General features: G+C 39.3%; 1 protein-coding gene across 9 annotated transcripts in view; it reads left to right on the top strand.

Moving 5' to 3' along the window:
• Positions 1-4,290: 4,290 nt before the first annotated feature.
• The window catches only part of HEPH (hephaestin), a 100,104-nt gene continuing 82,291 nt past the window's right edge, over positions 4,291-22,103 (top strand). For 3 of the 9 annotated variants that reach the window (XR_013169478.1, XM_077145977.1, XM_077145972.1), the window contains exons 1-10: positions 4,293-4,508; positions 5,881-6,041; positions 9,662-9,867; positions 11,433-11,677; positions 12,650-12,862; positions 13,545-13,727; positions 14,869-15,123; positions 17,407-17,575; positions 19,175-19,311; positions 21,055-21,186. Coding sequence is in view for 8 of the 9 variants with exons in the window: in XM_077145977.1 (XP_077002092.1) it covers positions 6,012-6,041; positions 9,662-9,867; positions 11,433-11,677; positions 12,650-12,862; positions 13,545-13,727; positions 14,869-15,123; positions 17,407-17,575; positions 19,175-19,311; positions 21,055-21,186 (1,570 nt within the window). In the remaining variant the exon portion in view is untranslated. Of the gene's footprint in view, positions 4,509-5,671; positions 6,042-9,661; positions 9,868-11,432; positions 11,678-12,649; positions 12,863-13,544; positions 13,728-14,868; positions 15,124-17,406; positions 17,576-19,174; positions 19,312-21,054; positions 21,187-22,103 lie in introns of those variants that run through there. The other 6 variants (XM_077145975.1, XM_077145976.1, XM_077145979.1 and 3 more) reach the window with 5 other exon arrangements.

Here is a 22,103-nt window from a genome sequence, read left to right as displayed (position 1 = left end):
ATGTCTAAGTCTAGTCCACTTGTTGTATTATTCAAAATCTCTGCTTACACATTGGTCCTGTGCCTAGATGTTCTATCCATTGATGATGGTAGATAATTGAAGTCTCTAAATATTATGGTAGAGTTGTCTACTTCTCACTTCATTGCTGTCAGTGTTTGCCTCATGTATTTTGGTGCATACTGGTTCAGTACATAAATATTTGTGATTGTTATATCTTCTCATTTAGTTGTTCTTTTATTAATATAAAATCCTTCTTTGTTGCTTCTAATTGTTTTACATTTGAAGTCTAATTTGTCAGATATTAGTATAGCTACTTCTTCTCTTTTTCTGATTGTTATTTGCATGAAATATCTTTTCCCAACCCTTCATTTTCAACCTATTTTTCTCCTTGGGTCTAAAATGAGTCTTCTGTAGACAGCATGTAGATGAGTCCTATTTTTTAATCCATTCTGCCAGTCTATGTCTTTTGATTGGGGAGTTTAAGCCATTAACATTTAATGTTATTACTGTAAAGGCAGTATTTTCTTCTGCCATTTTGTCTTTTGGATTTATATGTCATAATTAATTTTTTTCTCTTTTTACATTTACTGTTAGTCTTCATTTCTACACTCTTCTCTGACCTATTGCTCCTTTAGTATTTCTTGCAGAGCTGGTCTCTTAGTCACAAATTCTCTCTGAGATTGTTTGTCTGAAAATATTTTAATCTCCACCTCATTTTTAAAGGACAATTTTGCTGGATATAGAATTCTTGGTTGGCAGTTTTTCTCTTTCAGAATATTAAATATATCATACCACTGCCTTCTTGCCTCCATGGTTTGTGTTGAGAAATCCACAGATAGTCTTATTGAGCTTCCCTTGTATGTGTTCAATTGCTTTTCTCTTGCTATTTTCAAAATTCTCTTTCTTTTTGACATTTGACAATCTGATTAGTAATTGTCTTAGAGTATGTGCAAAGAATCTATTCTTTTTGTAGTATGCCACACTTCTTGGATCTGTATATAGAGGTCTTTCATAAGAGATGGGAAATTTTCAGTGATTATTTCCTCCATTAGTCTTTCTGCTCTTTTTCCCTCTTCTTCTCCTTCTGGGACACCTACCACACATATATTTGCATGCGTCATGTTATCATTCAATTCCATGAACCCCTGATCATATTTTTTCTATTCTTTTCCCTACATTTTCTTTTGTGTATAGGATTTCAGGTACCCTCTCTAGTTCAATAATCCTGTCTTCTGCCTCTTCAGATCTATTGTTGCAGTTTTCCATTGTTTTTTTTTCCATCTTTTCTATTGTGATTTTCATTCCCATAAGTTCTGCAATTTGTTTTTTTAAACTTTCAAGTTCTTCTTTTTGTTCACAAAATGTCATCCCCATATCCTCCATCCACCCATGATTTGATATTTGATGAAATTTTCCATTTCTGTTCAAATATCCTGTATTAGATGTTTGAACTCCTGTATCTCATTTGAAGTGTTGGTTTGTTCCTTTGACTGGGCCTTATCTTTGATTTTCCTAGCATGACTCATTATTTTTTGCTGACATCTAGGCATTTGATTTCCTTAATTAGTTTATTCTGGAAGTTGTTTTTACTCTTTTACCTAGGGTTTTCTTGCTGGATGACTTTGTTTTCTATCTTTATTTTGATGTTTTGTTCAACTTATTCTAGACTTCTAGCATAACTTCTGTTCAACTGGTCAGAATTTTTCAGTTCTTGTTTGTGTCTTTCTTGCCCTGCCTATATGGAGTTTTTTTTTTTTTTTTTTTTTTTGAGGATGGTCTCCTCAAATATTTCAGACCTCAGTCAGATTTTTCCAGAGTAGGCAGGCTCACATATCAGGAGGAAAGAGTAGGCAACGTCAGTTTTTCCCTGAAGGTGTGTGACCCAGCTGGTTGTCAGGCTTTCCTATGAAGTCTCTAGGCTCTGTGTTTTTCCCATCCTGACAAGCATGTGATGCTTTTCTGCCCACAGCTTCCCACCAGCTTAAAACAATGAGGTGCCTTTAATTTCAGCAGACTCTTTCTGCCAGGGTCATGTTTGAGAGAGAGGTGAGGTACTAGGATGGCTTTAGTTGCCTCAGTTTTCCAGTCCCTGGGAAGAATTCGTTGAAGGAGGGATTCCAATTGAGCTGGGCTCCACCCCCTTTTTTGGGAGAAATACACCCTTGAGGGAATTAACTGCTTTCATCTCACTAGTTACTTTGTCTCTCAAATAGACTTAATTCTGTCTTTGCCTGGGACAGTGCTGGAGCTTGACAGTACTTCCAGTTCTATCTAATGACCTATTCAAGGAGTTAAAAAAAAAAAAAACGAAAAAAGCCTTTTCAAAGCTGGACCCCATGCTCCTCACATTTAGTCAATCAAGAGTTTAAGTTGGTATGTGGCTCTATGTATCTCCAGGCTCTATAAGCCCTCTTTTCTTGGGGTCCAGCTCTTTTCCAGTATTTTGTGTCCAACTCAAAAAGCCTCTTTTTTTCCCATTAGCCCTGCCCTCTCTCTGCTTGAGCAAAAACTCCTACTTTCTTTAGTACTTATTTCAAGTTTATCTGTGTTGGGGCAGTTTTCAGTAGTCAGTATTTGTTAATTAATTCCACAGTTGGAGCTTGGTTGAGCTAAGCCCTTGCTGCTAGTAATTGTGTTTCCCTTCCCCTTGGGGAACCAGCCTGCTATGCCCCTGGGAAGGGCCACTGGCTACCTTTGCTTGGGGGACTTACAGTTTTGTGTGGGATCTCTGCTGTTCTACCTGGTCCAGACTGGTGTATGCTAGTGTCTGTTCACTAATACCCTCCCAATAGTTGCTCCAAACAGTTCCTGGCTATTTACTAAGTGCTCTGGAAGACAAACTACATTCCACACCTCATTATGCCACCATCTTGCTCCACCTCTTAATGACATAATTTAAGGCTTGAAAGACCCTTAGCAACATTCTGGTTTTGTGCTTATCAAACTTGCTTTCCATGCCCTGGGGTTCTTTGATGGTGCCCCAGGATTAACCACATTCTCTGGGAGGGCAAGCAAGCCTAGTGGGGTTGAGGTTCCTGGCTCCCCTCAACCCTGCGCTTTTCCTTTCTCCCTCCCAAGCTTACATAGAAGAGTTCAATTTTCATATTTCATTTGTTATTGGGTATTTGTTGTATGATTCTGTTTGGGGAATGCATTCTATTGATAATATTAATTTGAAATTTTCCATTTAATAGATGAGAGAACTGAGTCCCAGAGAGGTAAAGTGACTTGTCCAGTGTCAAACAGTTCTTCAATGGCATGGCTAGAACTTAAAGCCAGGATGCTTAAGACTCTCTTCCTTTTCACAATGATTTAATGCAATTTGCTTTCTAATAATTAAGAAGAATTCAGATTTGTATTTTAATTAATAATTAAAATAACTGTCATTATTGAGCCTTTACTTTGTGCCAAGCACTATGTAAATATCTCATAGATGTAACATTATTTCAGTCCTCATAAAAGCTGTGTGAAACAGGTACTATTATCCTCATTTTACAGCAGTGAAAACTGAGGTTTAGAAAGGGTAAATGACTTTTCCAAGATCAGACCATCAGAAAGCAGCAACATTGAGAGTGCAATTCAGAAGGTCTGATTCCAGTTTCCATGCTCTTAATGATGCCGTATTGCAAATAACACCAAGTATGTAGCAGTCTTTTGTAAACTACAACCTGTTGGCCAAGTCTGGCCTGCTATCTGTTTTTGTAAGTAAAAAGTTTTGCTGGAGCATAGATATGACCAACATGCTACTGTTGCAAAGTTGAGTAGTTATGCAAAGACTGAATGTTCTGCAAAGCCTAACATATTTACTAATTGACCCTTTAACACAAAAAGTTTGCCAACTCCTGTTCTATTGGTATCAACCTAAAAAAAATGTTTGCTGGGGGGAACCAGAAATGTGCCCACAGTTACCAGGAGAGGTGGACACTCAGGTGCCTTGTGTTCAAACTCAGTGGAATCACTGAATTAATATAAACATGAAACCTGTGGCAGCTGACGTCCTGCAGCTTTTACTGTGTTGACACAAGTGGGACTATACGACCTGCTTTTTGTTGGCTTTAATGAGTCAGAGCAGAGTCCTTTATTCCATCCCCTCCCTGTCATAAATGCCGTGGAGCCTGGACTTGGATCCCTAGCTTAGCAGGTTCCGGCCTCACCTTCCTCTTCGAGTTCCAGTGTTCTCATCTGTACAGGGCAGAGGAAAGATAACACCAGAAGCTGCTGTGGCCCGATCCAACTTTTCTGACAGCTGCGCATTTCCTCCTCCCTTCTCTCTATTGGTGTTTTCATTTGTGTTGGCTTGGCCAGTAGTCTCTGGGGCAACTCCTAATCGTCTGTGCACTCTTAGCACTTCCATTGGTTTATAACCCAGACTTTGCTCTGCCAGCTCAGCCTTCAGCAAGTCTTTCTCCCTGGACCCTGCTCCAGGTGTTTTAAAGCCAGAAGGAAAAATTTGTTGAGCCTGCCTGGATACCACCATCTGCTCCTAGTTAAGATCTCCTCATCACAAAGTAAGGCTACCAGGCAGTTCTGCCATCATACCTGACCCCTTCCTATCTCTGGGCATGGTGAGTTAATGTGATCTGTTTAAAAAAAACATGGAGTTCTCAGCCTTTTCTCCATGGATTATTCCCTACCCCTTCTCTCCTTATACTTGATGTCTTTGAAACCCTTTTTCTCTTTCACTATTAACATCTAGAATGTGCCTTCCTCATCGAATTCTAGATATGTAAATTGATAGAGCTGAGAGTTCATACCTAGATCACAGCCCTCATTGTGCAGATAAAATGACAAGCCCAGAGAAGAGAAGGACCTGATCCAAGACCACATACCAAATTATTACCAGAGCAAATGGGGCTGGAACCTAGGTAACTTGACTCAGGCCAGGCTTATACACTATTCTGTCTTTCCAGCAGGGACAAGGATATACTTTGGCTTTAAACAAATCCAGACTCCAGTTCAGTTTTACCCTGAGCTTTCAGGGCCCATTTTGCTTTTCTTTATAAAAAATATATATTTTCAACTCTTCTGAGTTTTCTTAATTTTCAGGTTATTGGCCTGTGTTGAATCCAGCCTATCTTCTAGTTGCATCTGGGTTCCTCAGATAGAAAATGTGGAGAGCACAGCTGTGAGGTTTTATTATAGAATCTCCTAAAAATGGCAGAAGGAGAGTAATACATATATAAAAATCTAGCAGTGACTGGTGGACAATACACACTTAGTTATTGTGAATTCCCTTTCCCCACCCCCAAGGGGCTCTCTGCATTTCTCCCCTAAACAGGACAGTGTGGCAGTTGAGAGTCTAGACAGACCCAGTACAATCCTCCCACCCCCTTCTACTTCCTCACTTCATAACCTTGAAAAAGTGATTTCTGCTCTCAGAGCTTGCCTTTCCTCTGTTGTAAAATAAGATGAATTGGAGACTCTATCTCACAGAATAAAATAGAAAGCTCTTTATTTTATTTCTATACCGCAGCTATGGCCTCATAACAACATGCAGGGCTGAAGACTGTGCTTCAGAGCAAAAAGAGAAATACTTAGTGGTGATGGGGACTCTTCTGCATCTAGTGACCCTTGCAAAGGGCCCCATTGCCTTAAATGGGGTTGCTGGCAGTAAGCTGTAAGCTTTGGCTTGCCACAAGGGTGAGCTCTCCTCCTCCTCTCAGCAGAGAACAGTTACAAGCTTTGATAACAGAAGGGCAGCCCACCCCCTTGGAATTCCTCCTGAGATCCTAACCAGGATTTGGAAAACACCCGGATATGTTCAAAGAACCGTCCCAGGTTTTATACCAAACCAGACCCGGGAACAGGACATTCCAATAGTTTAGTTTATGGAAAAGAGAGCATCTAACACTGCCTTTTTCCCTATTCACCCCACCCCAGTGTCCTCAGCCAAGTTGGAGCCCCGGACTGGACTTAATTTCTGAGAGAGGCCCTGTAACCCAGGATACTGACTGAACAGAGTTGGCAGGCTCAGGCTGGTGTCTACAACTCAGCTTCACTGGGCCGCTTACATGAATATGGATGGGTTTTCCCTAACAAAGGTAAGCTTTCTTTCCTCTATTTCCAAACCAACTTCACCTGCCTTCCTCTGTCAAAACATTTATTCAGCTGAATTTAGGGGAGTCCTAGGCCACAGTAGGAAAGAAAGTCGGAAGCTGGGAAGTTGGAGGAAATTTGGCTGGTTTGCAGGGAAGTTAAAGGGGCAATAGGTTCTTTTTGTTCTCTCACCATACTGGCTTGACTACTTCAAGTACTATCCTGTTCAAGGACTCTACAAGGAGTTGTAGAGAATAATTTTCCTGCAAAACAGCTTGCTCATCTTCTGTCTCACAAGTTGAGGGGTTTATTGAGATGATGGATCAGAGGACTACATAAATGGGAGGCTCAAATACTTTAAAACAACCATGTTGGTTTCATATTTCAAAATCTATTTGTCATAGAGTAGGCAATAAATTATAGCTGAACTAAGTTATCAGATTAAAACCTGAATTACTTTTTTTTTTTTTTTTACCTTTAGTGTCTAAATAGCAAAAATCTCTTAGAAAATGTGGCTATAAATTCTGGCTTCGTTAGTAACTAAATGGATGGCTTTAAGCAAACCCCTTTACCTTTCTGGCCTCAATTTCCTATATATCACATGATAAAAGGTGATTTCTTTAGGTACTTATGGATCTATGAGTATATAATTCATTCAGTTTTTCATTGCTGAACATCTATATTTTGCTAACCTCTTTCCTAGGGGCTCAAATATCCATTTTTTTGTGTTTGACCCTCAAAACAATCTTGTGAGACTCTTACCTGGGACAGTTTCTCCCTGGGGAAATGAGATCAAAGTATAACTGCCTTTCTGACATCTCTCTATGAAGGTATTTTGACCTTTATATGGTATTTATTTTGTAGTTCTGTATTTGTCATTGCATTAGATTCTCAAACAGATTTGTGACCCCCCCAAAAGTTTAAGAACTATATATCTCAGCTCTCTTGTTTTATGGATGGGAAAACTGAGGCCCACTAAGGTAAAATGACTTGCCTAAAGTTACTCATTGAACTATTGGCAGAACTTCAACTAGAATGAACTGGTGGGAAAATGTATGTTTGTACCTTTATGTCACTTTAGCATTAGCTGTTTATGAAACACCTACTGGGCCCCTATCACCCTGTCTGGCAGTAGATAAACAGAGACCTCTAAGACATGACATCTAACCTCAGATAATTTATAGTCCAATATGAAAAAATAAAGACAATTCATGAAGCGCCACATGAGAAAGAAAGGTAACAATAACACGAAGTCTGACTTAATCTATTTGAGTGGTGTAGAGAGTGAATAGTTCTTTAAAAGACAGTGTAATGAAGAGACCAGAGGGGCCTTCTGGAGCAGTTGGGATTTAAGTTAAGCCTTAAAGTACAAATATAGAAGGTATGGTGTGTGGGAGATAGGATAAATGAATGAACTGTTGCCAGGAGAGAAAAGGAAGAGGAAGGAAGCCAGCAGTTACTCTCAGTTTATACTAGGACCTTTCATGTAAATTTTCTAATTCATTTCTCCAAGACTAATATTATCCCCTTTTTATATATGAGAAACAGGTTTAGAGTGGTTAGGTATTACCAAAGTCTATATAACTGGTTATTGGGAGAGCCAGGATTTGGAAAGAGGAACCCCAAAACAGATCCTCCCCTACATCAAGGACTTTCTGCCAAATGTGATTTGGAGACTGAGAATTAAAACTTGGGCCACTTTTGGGTATGGAGCGAGGAGCATGAGTGATTGTAGGAGAGTCCACAGGTCTGTCTCTTAAGGTAAATATCTGGACTAAGCTAGGGTAAATAACTGGGGGTTTCTTATGAATATGTCTGTGTATATCTTTGAATTTCTGGTTTAGATTAATAGTCTCTACCTCATGTGCTTGAGATGAGAATTTTGTGAAACAATTTATATAAAACACTGAATATGCTGTTTAGTATGTAGTAATCTCTCAATAAATCATCATAATTTTCACAATCATCATCATCATGAATGCTAGTAAGTAGGTATATATCTGCTTATAATCACTGTAATCACTCCAGGTGGTTATAACCACATGTGATTGGATATGTCATAGTAAATATATTTTTCCTAGATGTGGCTGTAGCTATGGACATAAACATACTTTCTGCATGTATATTTACATGTGTTTATATATATATGTGAGTGTGCAACTATGTTTTTGAGCAGATTCCCTTACTTTGTTCTGCTGTTTCTTCTTCCATAATATGGCATTTACTTCATAGGCTGGTTGTGAGAATTGATCAATTTAATTTATGTAAAACACTTAGAACAGTGCCTGGCATATGATGAGCATGCAGTAAATATTGATCTATTATTATTATCATTACTATTATTATTATTATTTTGAAGGTGGTTAAGGTTCTTTGTGACAGTGTAGTTGTATTTTTGGATGCATCCCTGTTTTAATGTAAGACTGCATGTGCCTGTGCATATGAAAACGTGTATATGTGTGTGTGTAATATTGTCTGTGTCTGGGTTTGTCTGTAGTTGTGTAAAGTATGACTGAGCATTTCACCCCAGCCCCAAGAAGTCTAATCTCCTGGCTGATGCACAAGAATGAGAGTCTGGAGGCTTGGGTCTGCCTCTGACTCAGGTTTGGACCAGTGAAATGGGTTTCTGTATAGCTTTGCGGACGGGCAGAGGAAATTTCTTCTGAGAAATTCAAAATATTTCCCTCACATACCTTCATTTGTTTTTGTTTCATTTTTAACTTTTATTGAAGTATAGCATACATACAGAAAAATGCAGAAATCCTAAGTTTATAGCTCAGTGTACTTTCATGTAATCAGCGTATAGATCAAGAAACAATTACCTAGAAAGCTTCCCCCTCTCCCATTTTCAGTCACTGATTCCCTACCTCAAGGACAAACACTATCCTGACTTCTTTAGTAGAGATTAGTTTTACATGATTGTGTACTTTACATAAATGAAAATATACATTATGTACTCTTTTATGCCTGTTTTCCTTCTACAACATTATGTTGTGAGTCATCCATATTGTCATGTATTGTTGTAGTTTGTTCAATATTATTGCTCTATCAAATTCAATTGTGTGAATAAAACAATTGATTCATCCACTCTAGTGTTCATGGACATTTGGATGTTTCCATTTCGTGTCTATGAATATACTTGTAAATGTCTTTTGGTGAATTCCTATTTGTTTTGAACAACAATGTTTAGAGGATGAAAACTGGCAATGATGAGTCTTCCTCATTTGCCTATGAGAAAAGACATAGAGAAAATTAGTGGCCTGATTCAGGCACTTGGTCAGTGGTCAGTGTGTTTTCGTTATCTGTTTTCTGATTCCTGGGCCAGAATACATTCTTCCTTTTACATTGCTGAAGTAACTGGATCCAGATTTTGCCTCTGAGAAAATGTTACAGGATTATTAGTAAAAGTCGCTTTTTAATTTACCCCCCCCCCCCCCCAAATTCAGTGTGTAGAGAGATCAGTGAGTGCTTGTTGAATTGAAAGGAATCAGGTAAAGTAGAGAATCTGGGCTAACTGGTTTTCTGCTTTCTCCGTCACTTGGTCTGGCTCTTGCCTTTCTCTTTCTTCCCTCTTTAGTTTTCCAGACACACACAAACCCCCTTTGTTCTTTTTCTTCTATACCAGCAGCTATTCATTTGCCTGTTTCCCAGAGTAATGTGGGCCATGAATCCAGGTAATTTCTTCTGGACTCTGTTCTTCATGCAATCTTTGTGGCCCCAAGTGACTGATGGGGCCACTCGAGTCTACTACGTGGGCATTCGGGAAGTGCAGTGGAACTATGCTCCCAAAGGAAGAAACATCATCACGAATCAATCGCTGGACAATGACATGTAGGTTTCATCTCTTGTGGTATTAGAGCTGAAGGTGGGGGGCTGCTCCCTTGGAGGTGAGAGATAGTATCTTGAGGGCCCTTTCCCAGGTTGTGATGGCATCCAGCTCCTAAGCATTCTGGGCCCTCTACCCAGTAGCATATTACTTAGGAAGAGGGCTGGATGATTAAGGAGCCAACATCCCATCTGGAATTCCACACCAAGGTGCCTCTGCATATTTAAAGTCCTAAAGGTAGTATTTCCATAGTCTCTTGATTCTAAGATCCTCATTGCTGATTTAATAACAGCTGTTTTGTTTTTAAAAAGAAAGAAACATGACATATTTACAGTGTTTTTATGTTGATTACTGGTTTCAAATATGTAAAAATGTGAAAAAATAGATAAGCCTTAGAATCAAAGAAATAACAGTAATAGTTACCACTTATGTAACACTCACTCTGAGTCAGGCATCAAACTAGAAATGTATGTACTTTGCCTTATCTAATCTTACAAAAGCTTTTGAAAGTGAGCATCAGACTCACCATTTTACAGGTGAGAAAACTGAAGCTCAAGGAGATCAAGTGACTTGCTTAAGTCTTATAGCTAGTAAATGGAAGACCTAGGATTTGAATCTGGATAATGTGAAGCGAGACTGGTATTCTTCTCACCATTCTGCCTCTCATAGATTCTACAGAATTTACCATTTTTGGTCTCAGGGTTTTATAGGTGTTCCAAAATATCTGTTGAAAAAAATGAATGACTGTATTTGATCATGACTCACTTTTGTCTATCCAGAGCTTCAGAGTTTTCCCAAGTTGACTAACTTATGGTAAGAATTATAATAGGAATAACAACTCTGTCTTTTTGACACAAACCATCTTCCTATCCATTTTATTTTGCAGTCAAATAGTCCTTGGATTAGAGGTGTTCTTGAGAAATGACTTCATTATTTCCTATTCCTAATAATTTGAAGTAATAGTTAACATATATTGAGCTTTTACTATGTGCCAGGCATTGTTCTAAACTCTTTATTAATTTTAATTCATTTAGATGCCATTAACAATTGTCTGAACTTGGTGTGGCTATTATCTCCGTTCTACAAGTGGGGAAACTGTTCACAGAGACATTAAGTAATTTGCTAAAAGTGCCACAAATTCAGAAGTGGCAGTCTTGGCATTTAAATCCAAGCAGCCTGACTCCAGAATTTGTGATAATAACCATGCTGTAAGGCCTCTCATAAATAGTATGATGGTACTAAGTCAGGCCTCATCAACAGGGAGTCAAAAAAGGAAAAAGAATCAGTCCACAGCTGGTCATCTCCCGATTATTAGATATTGGGTTGAATCATATAAAATTGCTTTTTTACAGGTCAAAAATGATGAAATATTAACAATTTCATAAACTTTAGCTTAATACTTCCTGTTGTCTAAAAGACCCAAACTTAAGGCTTTCATGTTTTCATGAATTCAATCCCAGTTCTTCTTGTTCTGCCTTAAACAAAGATGGACCCATTTCCTCTGGAAAACAGCCCTCCAGAGATTTGATGATTTAGGCAAAATTATGACTTGCTCTCTTTTCTTTCTCAGAGTGGCTTCCAACTTCCTAAAGTCTGACAAGAACCGGATAGGGAGTAGCTATCAGAAGACCGTCTACAAGGAATATAGAGACAGCTCATACATGGATGAAGTGGCCCAGCCAGCCTGGTTGGGCTTCCTGGGGCCAGTGCTGCAAGCTGAGGTGGGAGATGTCATCCTTATCTATCTGAAGAATTTTGCCACTCGTCCCTACTCCATCCATCCCCATGGCATTTTCTATGAGAAGGACTCAGAAGGTAAAACAGCCTACCATTTCTTCCTTCCACTCCTAACAAATATCATTTTTTATTTACTGCCACCTGGAATAGAGGGTCTGGAAGAGAGGGCAGTCTTTTCTTCCTTATTGATTTGAGGTGGCAAAGAGTCTGAGTAAGGCTGGTCAGGGGCTGATATCCATTCTGTTATTCATATACTGTGTGAATTGGGGGAAGTTGCTGCCCCTCTGGGAGTCTCAGATTCCTCATCAGGAATGTAGAAATGCAATCTGCTTTTTATCATAAGAAATGCCTTAAGGTGATACTTTCAGAAATATTTGAATATGCTTTGAAAAGAGAAAAGTTGTGCTGTGAATGTAAGAGAACATTATAATGTCACAGTCTTTTGAAAGGAACATTTTTTTCTTAAGAGGGGGTCAGTTGATTCATCTATTTCTCCCACCATCTCAGGTCCAATGATGTATAATATTGACAACACTGAGTAAGGGGAATAAAGGAGAAGTTAGAAGATACTGGCTAGGCCACTAACTCTCTGACTTTGAACAAGTTACTTTTCCTTAGTTTTCTCTTCCATGAAATAGGAAAGTGGACTAGCTTTTCATTGTCACCTTCAGACAGAAATTCTAAGATTCTCTACTTTCCAAAGTGTGTGCTTCAAGCAAGGAATTCTTTTCTCCTTTGTCTCCATGCCATGAGCTTTGCACTAAGTACCTCTAGATCAGCCTGTCCAGCACTTTGCCTGGTCATAGCTCCTCCCCAGTGGCTGCTACCTCTCTATTCATTGCTAATCTGAAGTCTTGGCTTCTTTAGCTAGGTGTGACTTGAATCCATGCTCTCCTCAGGTTGTCAGCAAAACCATGATGGACCTTACAACCCCCCCTTTCACAAGACTAGACTTGGGTGTCCCATATGTTACCATTCCCTTGTCTTCTATATCTACTAGACTACCTCTCACTAACCCTGGGCTGGACAAGTGATAATTTCATTTTCTAGGCTCCCTATACCCAGATGGCTCCACTGGGCGGCTGAAAGCTGATGACTCTATTCCACCCGGGGGTAGCCACATCTACAACTGGACTATTCCAGAAGGTCATGCACCCACAAATGCTGACCCAGCATGCCTCACCTGGATCTACCATTCTCATGTGGATGCTCCACGAGACATTGCAACTGGCCTCATTGGACCCCTCATCACTTGTAAAAGAGGTAGAGGTTCCAAGGCTCCAAGAGTGAGCTACAAGATATGGTTTGTGACATCTACAGGAAGAAGTGATATGGTTGAACCATTTACATATTGGGCAGCAACCCCAGGAGTGTTCATTCAACTCTCTTGTTTATTAATAGGAACAAACCCTTCCAAACTCCCTTTCCACTATTGTTTTCTATTTCGTTACCTTTTTATCTAAAAAATTCTACTTTCTTATTATGTTCTTATTTCATTGTTAAAACTTCTAATGATGGGGATCAATTCATATTGAAGGAGTTTAAGTGTGTATAAGATTAAAAGTGAGGTCATCAAGCTTTGGGGGGATTGAAGACTTGGTTGGGAATAGGTAGAGTCAGGCTTGAAGACCTGGGTGTTGCATAGTATCATCAAGTTAAGACCCTGTTTTGGGTTGAAGACAAAGTCAAGGTTAGCAGGGGAGGGGAAAATTGCTCTAGATCCTGCATACCTCAACATCAAGCCCTACGGTTAACTGAAATGATGGTTTTATCTAGGGAGTTTGGAAATAGAAATTAGCAGCAGATGACTCTATCTGTTTTTCTATTGCTCTTAGACTCTTGAGGCCCCCTGTCTTCCTATTTCTTTCATAAGGATACCCTTGCAGCTTACTACTGCCATGGAAAAGAGGATTTCATAGGCACCAACATATCTTACTTACCCTAGGAACACTGGATGGGAACTCCCCTCCTCAACGACAGGATGTAGACTATAGTGTCTTCCTGCTCTTCAGTGTGGTAGATGAGAACCTTAGCTGGCACCTCGATGAGAACATTGCCACTTACTGTTCAGACCCTGCCTCAGTGGACAAAGAAGATGAGGCCTTTCAGGAGAGCAACAGGATGCATGGTGAGCTGGGAGGAGGTGGGCACACCATGACATTGAGTATTGATTGAGGGCTTCCTGTGGGCATAGTATATGATGCGTGCTTTTCCATATTTGTTTTTCTTTTTAATCCTTATAAAACTGGTAATATTAGGCAGATTTTTCTTGTTTTACCTATGAAGATATTGAGGCTCCTAGGCTTATACAGTACATAAGTGGCACAGCTGAAATTCCAACCCCAATCTGTCTGACTGTATAGGATATGCTCCTGCCATTAGGGTACTCTACCTCATAATGTGAAATAGCCCAGACTTTTGAATATTCCCAGTCAGTTTGGTGAGAGTTGTCTACTGATTTAATTAAGAAATATTGCTTTGTTTTAAAAAGGATACAAGCTGGAAGGAATACCCACTTTGTGAATAAAAATGGCTACTTTTAAACTAACTTGCCTGTGTTCTACTCTAAGCTTATATCTGTAAGAGAATTGATCATCCTAATTAAATTAAAAACAAACTACAGCCACAAAAGCTCTGAGGCATGAGTAGAGAATTGCTTTTTAGGAATAGAAACAGCTGTTATTGTTTTTGTTTATTTAAGGAAGTGATTTAGTTACCTTTAGTGACGGGGTAGACTCAAAGCCAGACAGTCTCAAAGGGACATGAAAACTCAGAAGAAAAGTGTAAAAGATGGCTTCACAAGCTCAGATTTCTCTTGGGTTTCATATCAATTGCTTATAATAGTAATGGTAATTAATCAGCTAACTTGGAAATCATCCTGTGGAAATTGGCCTGAAAGTAAGGAATAGCCTTCAAATAAGCCCCACTCCTTAGAAAGATTCCCCATTTGCTGGGTCTGAATCATGGCTCTATCACTTTTGAACTCTGTGGCTTTGGGAAAGAAGTAGCTGCACCTCTCTGAGCCTCAGTTTTCTCATTTTTGAATGAGACAATAGATATCTGCCTATTTCCCACTGATGTTTGTGAGATTTAAATGAGATAATGCATATGGTCAACACAGGGTGCTCTTTTAAACCTATTACTATTGTCGGATAGTGTGAGTTCTCTCACTGAGAGAAGTAAGGTATCTGTTAGGAAAGCTGTCCTTTCCTAAATAGGGAGGCTGTCCTTTCCTAACACTGAAAATTAATTTGGGGTTTCTTTTGCAGCAATCAATGGCTTTGTTTTTGGGAATTTACCAGAACTGAGCATGTGTGCACAGAAGCGTGTGGCTTGGCACTTATTTGGCATGGGCAACGAAGTGGATGTCCACACAGCTTTCTTCCATGGACAGATGCTGACGATCCGGGGCCACCGCACTGATGTGGCTCACATCTTTCCAGCCACCTTTGTGACTGCTGAGATGGTACCTCAGGAGCCTGGCACCTGGTTAATAACTTGTCAAGTGAACAGTCACTTACAAGGTGAGACACAACATCTTTGACCCTTGCAGTATAAGAGGGAAATGTCAATAATGGTCATCAGAAGTGCTGGATTTCTGGCCTAGATCTAAAAATTCTTCCTGGTGAGGCATTTTTGTATAAAGGATGAGACATTAAATGAAAAGCCAGGGGGCCTCAGTTCTTTCCTAGCTTTGCCATTAACTTGTTGAATGACATCAGGTACACCTCTCTGGAGTTCATCATCCCCATTTCTAACATAGGATGGTCTAGAGATGGAAAGGTAGACTTTCATGTTGCATTTTGCTTATAATTCTAAGGAATTAAGACCTGTAGGTTTTTTAGCTGATTAAAATGGTTACTTTTAAACAAACTTATCTATAATATCCATCCAACTCTGGGCTTATATCTATAAGAATATTGATTATCTTAATTAAATTAAAATAAACTAAAGCCACAAAAGCCCTGAGGCATGAGCAGAGAATTGCTTTTAGGAATAGAAACCAGCTGATATTGTTTTTTGTTTATTTAAGAAAATGAGGAGTGAATGAGAGGCTAGTTAAAGAAGAGTAGGGCTTCTGTGAGAGTCCATGAAGTATTGTGGTTGAGTAGTGACGTGCTGGCTGTGACCCAACAGGTATAGAGGTGGAATGGTTGGTTTTCAGAGGGAGAACAGTTGAGGTCATAGCAAAGTGCTTTGAAGAGCATCAGAGGAGAGTAGGAGAATATTGGGGCAGTGGAAAGAAAATCTGACAAGTAATCAGAAGGTCTGAGTTGTCATCTTAGCTCTTGTGTAGACTTTGGGCAAGTCTTTTCCCTTTCTGTCTTATTGGCCACATCTATAAAAGGAAGGGTTTGATCTAAATAGTCTCTAAGATCTATCTTTAAATATCACTTTCTAAATTCATTTGATGTATGCTAAATTATGATAGTGTCAGGGAAGTGGCATGTGAGTATGTGAGCATGGATTTGTGTAAGTGAGGATTTATAGGCCAGTAGGATAATGAGGCTCAGGCAGTAGTTTGAACCAATGTGGCCAGTTATCCATGCTTCATCATCCAGGGTCTGTTCTCTCTTCCCAAAATGCCTGGTAAGAGAGTTTGGATGGAAAAGGGGTTTAAGGGATGCAGCATGATAGTGGAACAAATGGACTTTAGTACCAGAAATTCTTGGGTTCAAATCCTGGTTCCACAACTCGCTTAACTACCTTATGTCACTTCTTTGAGCCCTTTTTCTCATCTGAATATGAGGATAGTTATGCTTGTATCATAGAACTATTATGAGCTTTCAGAAAGATAATGTATTTTGAACCTGAGAAGCTAGGGGATTAATGAGACTAAGAGAGTAGATATAGGAGAAGAAATTGAGCAGTCAAGATTTTCAGTTAAAAGACAGGGTCAAGTTTCAACAATACCACAAACTAGCTGTGTGGTCTTGGGCTAGTTACTTAAATCTGCTGATCCTTAATTTTCCTCATCTGCAAAAAGATAAGCCTGTTTCACAGGGTGGTTATGATTGAAGGAGATAACATAAGTAAAGCACCTGATACAAGGCCTGGCATATAATATATACACAACAAAAATTAATATCCTTTCCTCCTCCTTCTTTGTTCCTCAGATATATAATTTACAGAATGAGTATGATGATTTCTATAAATCTCCTGGCTTATTGTAAGACTCAAATGAATTAATGTAGCTGAATGTCCTTTATAAGCTAAGCAAATGTGAAATAGTATTATCTATTACCATTTTGCCTTAATGTAGCATCTTCCACGTTTGGAGACATTACTTAGAATCTGCATTTTCCTGACAATACGTAGTGTGAAGCTTCATTTGCACGCATACAAAGTGCTCCTTTTTTGGAGCTTCCCAATTTATAGTGCATTTAATTCAGTGCTCCCACTAGCTCTGTAAGGTGTATTTCACTGTTGTCCTCATTTTCAAAAGAGGTAACTTAGCTCAGATTGAGTAAGTGACTTGCCTCATTGGTAAAATTTGGATTTGAAATCAAGTTTCCTGACTTCAAGCTCTGTGATTTTGCTACATTGTGAGCCTGCTGCCGAGGCAGAAATGAGGATCTGGTGAATGAGTCAGTGGTGGTAGGAGCAGATTGGAGTGCTTGAATTCCCACCTGGGCTTTCTCCCAGCCAAGCTGTTGAAGAATGAGAGAAGGTGGTCTTTGGTTGTGCAGGGGTGAAAAATCTAGTGGAGGGTAAGAGGGGGAAATGCTAAGAGAAGAAAGAAGGTTAGTCCTCGGGCAGAAATACTAGTGGATGAAATGGGACCAGTTATGGTGTTCTTCCTCCAGATGGCATGCAGGCACTCTACAAGGTCAAGTCTTGTTCCATGGCTCCTCCTGTGGACCTACTAACAGGAAAAGTCCGGCAGTACTTCATTGAGGCCCATGAGATTCAATGGGACTATGGCCCGATGGGGCATGATGGGAGTACTGGGAAGAGTTTGAGGGAGCCAGGCAGGTAAGAAACTCTGGACTCCCTCTCCCTATTCCTGGCCTCACCCCCAAACACTTATTCTCTTCTTCGCAGATAGTTATCACTCTACTTGGGGACCTCAATCAAGGCCTAATTGGAAATTACATGACACATCTGTTAGCTAAGTTCTTGTGACTTCCTGGAGAGCTTACTCTTGGGAACTATGGACAGCAAATCTTTTTGTAGCATAACCCCAGAAAAGGGTCCTAGCAGAGTTTCAGATGGGTTCTTCTGGAATCTCAAGCCATGTTTAGAAAGGAAGACCCAGATGGGGTCAGATCCTTCATCAGGGAAAGTGGCTTTTCTCCAAATTTTCTATCTCACCCATTATTTACTGCCTTGATCCTTCCTTTCTTTCCATAGTTTGAAGGAGGCATTTTAGCAGGGGGTAAAGAACACTCTGAAAAAGGCAGGGAGAGGAGAAGCAACTTGCCCTGTGGCCATTCCATGCCCAGCTTTTCCGGATAATTTTTCCAAGTTTTCCTGGCTCATCCATAATCCAGATGTGGGCAGGATGGAGCAGGAGATTAGTGCCTTTTTCAGTTGCTGGGCCTCAAATTTTACAAACTCATTGGGAAATCAGGAATGCTTGGGCTTTCACAGAAGAAACACTTTGAGGATGACTAGGAGAGGGTATGGGGGCAGATCCTAGGAAACTCATCATGTTTTTTCTTCTGGCAGGAAATAATAGAGTGAATTTGCATAAAACTTAAGAAAGTAGGTACCTGGGTCTCAGTGTGGCTCCCAGAATCTCCAACTGGGCTTGCCACCTTAGTGGAATTTTATTTTGGAGTGAAAGTTATTTTTTAAGTGCTTTTATTGTTAAATATAACATATATACAAAGAAAAGAAATAAAAAACGATTTTCAAACTACATCTCAACAAGTGGGTACAGAAGAGATTTCAGAGTTTGTTATGGGCTCCCATTCCACTATTTCAGATTTTTACTTCTAGCTGCTCCAAAATACTGGAGGCTAGAAGAAATATTTTCTTTTTCTTTTTGGTGAAAAATAACACACATATAAAAAAGCAATAAATGTCAAAGCACAAATATCTCTAAAAAGTGGGAGAAAGGTCAAAGGTGATAATGGAGTTATACAGAGAAGGTAGGGCTTAACAAATAAGTATGACTGCTGAATCATTATATTGATATTTTAGTCTCCAGTATCTTAGAGTAACTAGCAGAAAGTTATTTTAGATTAATGGGAGAAGGATCATGAAGACCTGAGGTTGATTAAGGACAATATAGGCTATGTAACTCTAAAGGGTAGAGCTGGTCTTACTGTCTGTAACTTATAAGCAAGCAGATTTCAGCCTTCTATAAAGAATTTCAATAATTAAGTAGGAGGGATTGCCTCATCTTATAATGTGTTTCCTGCCCCTGGAAAGGCTCAGGTAGAAACTATATGTCACCTATTGTGGTATGGATAGATGTGGTACCATCACAGAGTAGGAATTAACCTGGATGATCTCTGAAGTCCTTTCTAATCATAAAGATCCATAATATGTAGAGACCAATGATAATATGATAGTTAACTTTGAAACCCAATGGAATCATGTGACATTTGCCTCCTTATGTGACAGTGGCTCTGATAAGTTCTTTCGGAAGAGCTCTAGCCGAATTGGGGGCACTTACTTCAAAGTCCGATATGAAGCCTTCCAAGATGAGACATTCCAAGAGAAGGTGAAGCTGGAAGAAGACAAGCATCTGGGAATCCTGGGTGAGGAATACTTAACTTATGAAATTCATTGACTGAGCCATAGAAGTAGGAAAGACTTCGAAAGTGGAGCCTGAGGGTAAAAGTAAGGGGCTTAGGTTCACATTTTAGACCAGTATCACCCAAAGTGAACCCCACAAGAAGAATGTTATGTGAAAAAAGGGCTATAGGGCTGAGTAAATTTACAAAAACATTGGGTTAAGCAGAGTCAAGTAGAGTTCTTTGCTACAGGACTTTTCAGAACCTTTGATTCATTATTGTACATCATTAATTTCCAAGATGGGAATAAAGCATGTGACATTTCTCACACTTAATTTACTACTGGACTTTTCAATAACCATCTTTTGATGCCACTATTGTAAAGTACATGCTTTTAGAATTGCTTCTTTAGTATTCCTGAAGGTGTGGGCTAGATAAGGTAGTAGGGCTGTCCAAATCCTGGGAAATATGGGGCCAGGAGTAAGTCAGCATGACGTAGAGACATGTTTGCTATGGGAAAGGGTGCAGAACCAAGCTTAGAGCTTGACCCTGAAGAATGTATCCAGAAGGTCTAGTATTGAAAGATTATAGTAAATTTAAGTGTAGTTTGGCCATATGGTGAAACTAGAAAATAAAATAAATCATGTGGGGTAAAACATTGGAAATGGAAATAATGTAATGGATTATTCTGGGGACAGATGTGTGGCAGCTGATTATAAACAATGTAAACATGCTCAGTAGGTCTTCCATCAGCTGGGTAGGGGATATAAGGAGCAATAGTACACCCTAGGAAAGAGCTGGCTGTGAGCATTGAGGAAGTATCATTAGCTGGGGTTCAATATTGGTCCCCAAGTCTTTGAGCAGAGGTGTAGAAATTGAGTAAAACCTAAACTAGGAACCCAGAGTTAGAGCCAGAATAAGTACTCAGGGTATTGTCTTGGTACTCTAGTTGGCATCAAAGGTGACCCAAAGTTAGGTTACAGGTAGCAAGTAGTGCAGCCCATAGAAATCCAGGAGGATTAGCTAGAGTACCTAAATTCAGAGCCTGGATAGAGGATATGATATTTCCCTCTCCTCAGAATTGGCATAGCACTGAGGCAAGCTAAGACCTCTAGATGGGTCCCTACCAAGAGATGCAGCTATTGGATCTGGGACAATAAAGTTAATGGAAATGGGATAGGACCTGACAGTGGGGTAGGGGAAAGCCCTAGCTTGAAGTCCTGGCTCTGCTCCTAGTCAGCCATTTGAACTTAGGCAGGTCATTTCTACCTCTCTGCATTTCAGTTTCCTCATCTGTAAAATGGAGACAATAACTCCTGTTCTGCCTACCTTAGAATTATATTTAGGATAAAAATAAGATAATGGTTTTTTTTTTTTTTTTTTTAAAGAGAGAGGGAGGAAGGGAAGGAAAGACAGAGAGAAGGAAGGAAGGGAGGAAGAAAGGGAAACATCTTTAAACATTTTCTTGTTTTATTGTATTTTGTTTGTTTGTTTTTTACATGGGCTGGGGCCGGGAATCGAACCGAGGTCCTCCGGCATGGCAGGCAAGCACTTTGCCCGCTGAGCCACCGCGGCCCGCCCCAAGATAATGGTTTTAAAAGTCCTTTATATAACTGTAAATTGCAATGTATTTTTTAGGTATTGTTCTTGTTATTGTAAAGAGATGGGTCCTCTATCTTTTTTATCTTTTGCTTCCCTTTTTCTTCCCCCCCCCTTCTCTGTTCATTCCTGTTTTCATTTTTATTGTCTCTAATTCTAATTTCTCAGGGCCAGTGATTCGGGCCGAGGTGGGTGATACCATCCAGGTGGTCTTCTATAACCGTGCTTCCCAGCCATTCAGCATGCAGCCCCATGGAGTCTTTTATACAAAAGATTATGAGGGTACTTTGCACAATGATGGTGAGCAGAAAGTGTTAAAATAAAAGTGGATTGTGGGTGGCATCAAATGTCTCTAGAAGTCAAATAAATGGGGAAGGGAGGGAAGGAGAAGGAGGCAGAATTAGTTGCAATGAGTGGGCGTTGTTGAATAAATGAATGATAAATATAGTGAGGCAGAGCTGGGCTCAATATAAGGGACAACCTCATTTAAATATATTTAAATATATCCTGATTATAAAAATAACATTATACTATAGAGTTTTGGAAAACACAGAAAACTATAAAACATCATTCATGGATAAATCATTGTGTATATTTTTATTTATCTTTTCATATTTTTCTGTGAACATAAAAGTGCATATATTTATAGATTTGAGATCTTATGGTTTGTACAGTTTGGTATCTTGCAGTCTCATTTACCATTATATTGTGACTGTTTTTCCATGGCATTATATTACAAACATCATAACATATATAACAAATAATAACATAATACTCTACCACATGGATTTACAATGATTTATTTACATTATCCCCTATTGTTTGGATATATAGGATTTTTCAGCATTTTTGAATATCATAAATCATATTGCAATGGATGGATGTATGCATACATATTGGTTTGCTTGCATTTTGAGTTATTATCTCGGGAGAGAATTATAGAAGTGGAATTATTGGGTAATTTCTTTTTTTTCTTAGAGTAATATGCACCAATAACTAATAGCAAAAAAAAACAAAAACAAAAACAAACAATACTGAAAGTATAAAGGAAAAAGTTACAGACAAATCTAGAATAAAAGGAAATTCTACAAGGCAACTTGTCTAGTTTCTTTAGGAAGTCAATGCCACGTGAAACCAAAGGACCCACCAAAATGCACTGTCTACCACCAGGTACCACCCTGGGGAGAGGGGAGGATAGAAGAAAGAGCCCTGAACAA

The sequence above is a fragment of the Tamandua tetradactyla genome, chromosome X, assembly GCF_023851605.1.
Source record: "Tamandua tetradactyla isolate mTamTet1 chromosome X, mTamTet1.pri, whole genome shotgun sequence".
Taxonomy (NCBI): Eukaryota; Metazoa; Chordata; class Mammalia; order Pilosa; family Myrmecophagidae; genus Tamandua; species Tamandua tetradactyla.
This window is presented reverse-complemented; position numbering and strand designations above follow the sequence as displayed.